Genomic DNA, 7,915 nt, shown 5'->3' on the forward strand with positions numbered 1-7,915 from the left:
GGCAATTTATGTGCCACGAGAGACACGGCCCACTCCACAGACAGTGGGCGGAGTGGCCACTCATGACCGCTCCCCACCCTGTGAGGGAAGTGTCCATCATGAGCGTTACGCGACGATAAGGAGTCCCTAAGACGGGGCCTCGGGACAGAAATGTTGGTTCTTTCTACACATCTAAGGCCCGAAGAGCACGCTGCAAGACATTGATGGTATGATATGGATTCCCTTTGGGGAAGAACCTTCTGCCCCAGAGCCACCACTGGAGGGGTCTCATGTGTAGGAGGCCGAGTGGGATTACATTGGACGCTGCCGCCATAAGACCCAGCAGCCTCTGTAACTGCTTTACAATGAGTGGCTGGCCTTCCCTTACCCTCCTGACTGCAGCGAGGATGACTTTGATCAGGGCGGGAGACAACCGTGCCCGCAACCTGGCCGAGTGCCACACCACGCCCACAAAAATGGTTCTCTGTACTGGAGAAAGTACACTTTTCCTGGCATTCAGTCTGAACCCCATTTCCTTCATGCAGGTGAGAACGACATCTCGATGCTGAACTGCCTGGTGCTCTGAATGAGCCAATATCACCAATCTTCGAGATAATTCAAAATGCGGATGCCCTGGAGTCGCAGCGGGGAGTCCATGCATTTCGTCAAAGTACGGGGTGAGAGTGCTAGGCCGAATGGAAGGCCCCGATATTGGTAAGCTTTGCCCCCAAAAGCAACCTCCTGTGTGCGGGAAGGATGGCAATGTGGAAATATGTGTCCTTCAGATCTATCATGACAAACCAGTCCTTGAACCTTTTTGGAGAGTAAGCATCCAGAACCTGAGCCTCATAAGTGAGCAGTTGCAGGAGCAAAGATCCAGAATGGGATGCAACCCGCCATCCTTCTTCGGAACAACAAAGTACGGGATAAAGTAGCCTGACTCTCGATCTGAGGGGGGGACCACCTCGATGGCCCATTTCCCCAGGAGATTGCGCACTTCCTATTCCAGGACCAGAGCCTGCTGTTCCAGGACCAGAGCCTGTTAGGGTCCTGGACAACACAACCCGTTGAACCTGGGAGGAGAAGACGTGAACTGAATCATGTAGCCTTTCTCTACAGTATGCAGGACCCACTGGGAGACCTCTGGTAGCCCCTCCAAAGCTGTCAGAAAGTTCCTCAGGGGAACCAAGCCCCTTTGGGGCTGGCCTCTGACCGCTCTCAGAGCGGCTTGAGTGTTTTCTTGCTGCCGATGACACCTCGCGAGAGGTGGGGGATCTCCCCCATCTGCAATGATCTTTCGGGCGAAAAGAATGGGAGCGAACCACTGGAGGGAGGTTGTGCCCTGAAGCACGTCCCATGACAGGGCTAACAGACCGGCCTCCTGGACCTGAACAGCCGGAGCAGCGTTGACGCCTCTTGAGAGGCGGCGGACTTCCCCTTCGTACAGAGACAACGGCCTGGCCTCCTGGTGGTGCTGGGGAGAGATGGGCACCGTAGCGTGAGGTGTACACGCCTGTATGTTGGAGGCTAGGGTGACCCTCAGGTCAGCCTGCTTCTTTTTGGGCTTAGAGCACTGCCGAGGGGCCCTTAGGCCCTGCCTGTGGAGATTGAGTGTGCTGTGCTGAGAAGCGGAAGCAGCGCACTCCCAGTAAACTGGATGAGGGTTTCCTGCACCCCAAATCACAGCCTCCATGCCAGGGCCTACCATTTTTCACACCGAGGTGCAGCATCTCTTGAGGCCCCGGTATTGCCTACTTAGCCGTAGAGAGCCACTTCAACGTTAGTAGGCAAGGCTTACGCGGCAGTAGGTCAGGTCATTGGTGACGCCGTTGGTGTGGTCGGCGACAAGTTTCAGGAGTCAAAAAAGCAAATCGCCGGCGTTTCAGTGGTACCTTCCCCGATGCTCTCATGGGGCTGCTCGGCGGGTGCTGCCACAAGATGTGCTTCAGGGCACAGCCTCCCTCCAGCAGGTGTCTCCTTTTACCTCCAACTAAAAGATCGCTGCGAATGAAGCAGACCCTGCCTCTTCTCAGGAAGCCTCAACGGCTGCAGGGCATTGTTCCAGCCATTCTGGAAGAATCAGAGACCAGCCTCAAGAGGTTTTCAACAGATTTTCTGGCACAGGAGGCCGGACTGTTAGCCCTGCCACAAGATGTGCTTCAGGGCGCTCGAGAGGCTGGTCGCAGGGCATTGCTCCAGCCGCTCTGGAAGGGTCAGAGACCAGCCTCAAGAGAAAGTGTTGTGACACAGCGTCTCGTTTCCTCAGGGAACTAGGGTTACCTAGAGACGTTGTCATCTTGGTGGTGTGTTTTGGGTCATTATTATGTTGGAGAACTGCCATTCAGCCCAGTTTCTGTGGTGAAAAGCTTGTGCAAAGCTTGTTGCATCATATCCAAAAATAATCGAGCCTGTAATTGATGCCAAAGGCCCTACTAAAGTATTGAGTAAATGGTCTGAATACCTACCAGGACCCAAGGTACTAAAATACCTACTAAAATATTTCCCAGAACATAACACTGGCGATGCTTGCTTGCCTCCTGCCCATAATGCATTATGTTATCATCTTTTTCCAAGATAGATATCTTACATGCGCCCAGCCATTCACATGATGTAAAAGACTGGATCATGATTTATAATATTGTTAGTGTACTTATTTTTTCATGTTGTTAAAGATTTATTTGCAAGTTTCTGAGCAGAGCAATAAAACTAATTGTTCAATTGTTGAGATAGTTATGATTATATTCTTGGCAGCTAAATAATCACAACATCAGTGGTCAGTGTCTTTGAGTACTTCAGCACTGTTTCAGGCTTTTGTTGATATGTGGTGTTCAAATTATTATTTTTTTAACATACAGATGCTAATTCCTGGACGCTGCTGGCTACCTTTTTTCATCTTTTTTCCCCAACACATTCCATTTAAATAACACTGGGCAGTTGATTTACTTGAAACATCTATACTACTGCTCGGTTATGCAGTTAATAATGTGGCAGCGCAATGCACAAAATAATAAGGTAAATTGTGATCATTGTAACTTTAATTATGGCAGTTTGTTGTTGTCAGATGGGCTGGAGTATTTCTGGAACTGCTTTGAATCTCTTGTGATTTTCATATACAATACACTCTAGAGCAGGGGTGTCAAACTCAATCGAACCGGGGGCCAAAACTCAAAGCACACTTTAGGTTGCGGGCCGAACAGGACAAACATTTATTGAACACATTAAAACTAAATGTTTTTTTTAACATAATCTTAAAATTTAAATAACTTAAAATATTTTGCTCTCCATAAAAATACATCCTGTCAAATTTATACAAGTTAGATATACGAACATGCTGCAAAAAACCCTGAAAAAAATCAATAAAAATTGTGCTTTTAAGTAACCGTTAAAATAACAACATATCAAAACAATCAGATTTCTTTGCTCTTATGCCATTTTATAAAAAATAATCTTAAACTCTAAATAACTTAAATTATTTAGCTCTCCATAAAAATATCTCCAGTCAAAAACAAGACGTCTCACACCATCATGCAGCTCTTCAGAAACTCTCCCTCAGTAAATAACCGGCTGACGTGCCTTTGATTTCTCCTCTGCTTTCACACCAGCTTCAATTTGTGATTTTGCTCTCGTGAAAAATGTCTGCTGAAATGCCAGATTGTCTTTTAACTCTTCTAATTTCTGTATCTTCTGCTCTGCATTCAGGTTATTCAGCTTATCCTAATGTTTTGTCTCGTAGTTCCATCTTAGCTTCAATTCCTTAATTACAGCCACATTCGCTCCATATATAAGACATGCGGGTTTACCACCAGTGTCAGTAAACATATACTCAGAATCCCATCGGTTTTGAAAGACTCTGTTTTCAGAATCCACTTTTCTCTTGGCCATTGTAAAGGGCTTGACAATAACTTTACAATAGTGTTAAATACATCAACAGAAGCTCGACTTGCTTGACGCTGGAATGTTCCCAGGTAGCCGAGCGTTCGGTAAGGCAGCTGAAGCGCTGCATTATGGGATCCATAGTTTGTGTTATCAGCGCTTCATATCGCCAGGCCATTAATAACAATAATAATAGATCTATATAAAATCATTTCGCGGGCCGGATATAACTGTATATCGGGCCAGATGTGGCCCGCAGGCCTTGAGTTTGACACACGTGCTCTAGAGTTTACACAAAATTATGTAAAAAATCAACAACAAAACAGATCCTGTGAAATATCGTGAAAGAGATTGGAGTAGAATGACCAGAAAGGTCTGTATAAAGTAACTTAAGGTATATAGCGGGCATCATCAAATGGCGGACCGCGGTCCGGGTCCGGACCAAATGACGAGTCTGCCCGGACCCGTTAAAATCTTTGATATTAATAAAATTATAAATAATTTGTTCATGCGCAGCTAATCTAGTAATTACGACAGGAGCGTCATCAATAGCCAAGCCAATCAAATCGATTGTTTACCTTTCAGCAACAGCGAGTGTGAGAGAGAGATAGAGAGGAGATGAGAGAAAATGGCTTGCTCAAAAATGAGAAAAGTAGATGCTGAAAACCCGAACTTTTAAAGATGAATGGACGGACAAATACATGTTTATTCTGCCTGCAGCCAGTTCTAAACCTTTGTGTCTCATATGCTGTGAAAATGTGGCGTTAATAAAAACGTTAAGCAACGTTAAGCGTCACTATGAGACCAAACATGGGTCGTTTGAGGAAATGTACCCGCAGAAGTCCGCAGTGAGGGCAAGTAAAATTATCGAATTGAAAGCACAGTATGACAGGTCTACTCGTGTCATTACGCATGCATTTACAGGGCAGCAACGTGCAAATGAGTGTTTGTTAAAGATCGCGTGGATTTTGGCGCAACACAAGAAAGCATTCAGCGATGTGACAGTTGTAAAGGAGTGCTTAAATGCAGCTGCAGAAACTTTACTTTAGTAAATTCTGCCCTGTTCTATTTTACTTCAAATGTAGGCATTCGCCTAAGTTTCCTGTGTTATTTTATTTAAAATGTAGTTCATGTTTTAAAAAGGTGGCAGCTCAAATGTCTTTTGTTTATTTTTTTTCTTGAAGATTAAAAGCACTTTTATTTTATTCAAAAGATTCTGAATGTTTTACATTACTTGAAATAGGCCCTAAGTTCAGGCTGCTCAAAGCTGTGTTTGCACTTTTTATTTATTTTATTCAGAATAATTTCAGTGTCTGTTACTTGACATGTAGTAAAGACAACTACAGTATTGTTTTCCATTCAAGTGCCATACAAGTTCAGACTTTTCGGTATTTTAAAAGCATAATACTTTGAAAACACTTGAAATTTAACAATAAATTATATAGAAATGTATGTGCGTTATTGATTTTATTAACATGAGGTTACACTATTTTAAGTGACAACATAAGATCCGGACCTTTGCTGGGAGAAAATTTTAGTAACTGGACCTCTTTGAATTTTAATTGAATACCCCTGGTATATAGTATACCATATACTAGTATAATATAATAGAATGTTTATAGTAACTTAGCCTTCCAGTCTTTACAACTGTGGTTACCAGAAAATCTGGTACATCTTAGAATGTCCAAAAAAAAAATACATCTTGAGATGATTTTTCTGTTCACCCTGCTTGTACAACATGATTATGAATTTACTCTAAGCTTCCTGACAGTTTAAAACAATGTGACCATTTTCCTTTCAGTTTCTTTAGCAATATGCCATTTCTACCCAAAGAACTGTGATTCAGAAACACATCACTAGAGACTGCTGTGTTTAAAATTCCAAGGAGATCAGCAATTTATAAATTAAGCTGCACAAATGTATGCATTCTTTTACTGCCAGAAGATTGACTGCTTGAATAACATTATGCAGATGTACAGGTGTTTCTGAAAAAGTGAATAGTAAATGTCATTTAGGTTTAGCACTATGCATACTATTACACATATTACAATGACCTCAGCATAGTTTACCCATAAAAACTAGTATAACATACATATGAAACGCAATTCAACAAACTGATTCTTTGTAATTCTTTGTGAAAGATTCTGCAAAAAAGAGAAAATTATACTATATCATTCATGACTTTTTAACAATCCTGCTAATTGCAGGGCACTATCTACATTATGTATCAGTTCTTGCTGAAAGTCCCATACTCTTGTGTCAACAAATAATTGTGTCTTGTTAAGATTCCCCTGTAATGGTGTTCTTACATGAACAAGCCGACACACATCGTGAGGAACATGATAGACTTGTCCAGTGTGTTTCAGGGTGGAATGTACTGAGGTTTGCATCACGCTCCTGGGGTTGATGATCATCTTTCTGTTGTTAAATATATTCTTTCGATCTGGTTCTCTGTAAATGTGTTCCATAATATTGATACCAGGAATATTTCTCCATTCCGGTCGGCGGAACTTTCCACTTTCTTCAAACTGTGTCTTTGGGAAAATGTGGTTCTCTATGAGAAATACAGTCACATCATTGTGCTCCTGTTGCAAAGTCTCCATCATTAATGTAAGGTTGGCATACTTATAGGGCATGATGATCTCATCAATGTCATTCAACAGGACATATTTGGACTCATACATTTGCCTATAAATGCACTCATTAAGAGTTACCAACTGACCATAGTACTGGATGTCCCCTTTATTCAATGCAATGTTCCATCCTACAGAAGGAGTAAGGAACTGATCAATAGGCCATGGCAAAATCTCTAGAATTCCCTCTTTCTCATAGTGCTGTAGAGGTTTTTCCAAGTCAGAACCACAGCTGGTGTTGTAGATTATGACACGTTGTACACCAAGAAGCTTGTACATCTCCATGGTTTGAACAAACTGCAGAACATTATTGTAGTTTCCAAAAAGATTTGAGATACAGACAGTGAAGTTGTACTTAAATGATTCATTAATCACTCTATTCTTTACTGGCAATAAGTGTAGGTTATTAACATCTGACATTTCATCAGCTGCTTCAGCTGAAATGGTGACGTGTGTTACATTGTCTGTGTTTTTACCCTGGCACAACACATCTGATGCACCAAATGGGTATTGAAAATGATCGCTGTGTATCTCGATTTCAGCTTTAGTAAACTCAACAGCTTGGCCATTGTTGAAGTAGCGGCAATAAAGTGGCTGTATACTGTTTCTTTTTATTATGCTGATAACTCGAATAGCTTTATTAATCCTGTGATCAATAAATGCAGACACTGCAAAATGGCTGGAGTTTTTAATAAGGGTTATGGAGTTGGAGGAAGACTTGGGGGTGTTGCGTGTATTCAAACTGCTGCATGTAGATGTTGGGTTGCTCTTATAGAGATTTTCCATGTTTTCAGCAATGTAAATGGTATTGTGCATGGAAAAATGCTTCCATTTTAAAATCAAGATATAACATAGGCATCCAAAAATGATAAGAAACATAAACAGCTTCATTTTTTATTTTGCTATTTTCAGCCAATGTGAACCCTGTAAATTGAAACAAAACCATTATTAATACAAATATCCTAAATACACAACATGGTTATATATATTATGTGTTTTACTAGACAAGAATGATTTCATAAAATACAATGCTTTAATAAAAAAAAATGTATTTATAAAGTCTTTAAAAATAATAGTATAAACTTTAAATAATCTATGATATTTTCTTAATTAGTCCACTTAGTCTTCAGAAATTACCTTTTAGTACTGAGAAGTAGCTACATTTAAACACATCTTAATGATTTGATATTAATATGACTGGCAGCTCCACTAAAATAAAAAAATAAATACACCTAAATTAATATAGATTAATTCAAATAAATAATTAATAAAAGTAATAGTTATTTAATCAATTTTACAAACACAATATTACTGAGCAACACTGGAGAAAAAAACACACAGTCATAGCAGAGACTTTAAGCAAATATGGTTTAATAAACACCTCATACAAATTTGATGATGCATGTTCAGATTAATGATGAGTCTTTAAG

The 7,915-nt window shown here is 41.0% G+C and overlaps 1 protein-coding gene across 1 annotated transcript; it reads right to left on the bottom strand.

The window, feature by feature from the left end:
- Nucleotides 1-5,937: 5,937 nt before the first annotated feature.
- On the bottom strand, nt 5,938-7,271 carry LOC124399764 (beta-1,4-galactosyltransferase galt-1-like). The gene has a single exon (XM_046870927.1). The coding sequence runs from the start codon at nt 7,269-7,271 to the stop codon at nt 6,024-6,026; it is 1,248 nt and encodes a 415-aa protein (XP_046726883.1). The 3' UTR covers nt 5,938-6,023.
- Nucleotides 7,272-7,915: the final 644 nt, after the last annotated feature.

The sequence above is a fragment of the Silurus meridionalis genome, chromosome 17 (genome assembly GCF_014805685.1).
Source record: "Silurus meridionalis isolate SWU-2019-XX chromosome 17, ASM1480568v1, whole genome shotgun sequence".
NCBI classification, from domain to species: domain Eukaryota; kingdom Metazoa; phylum Chordata; class Actinopteri; order Siluriformes; family Siluridae; genus Silurus; species Silurus meridionalis.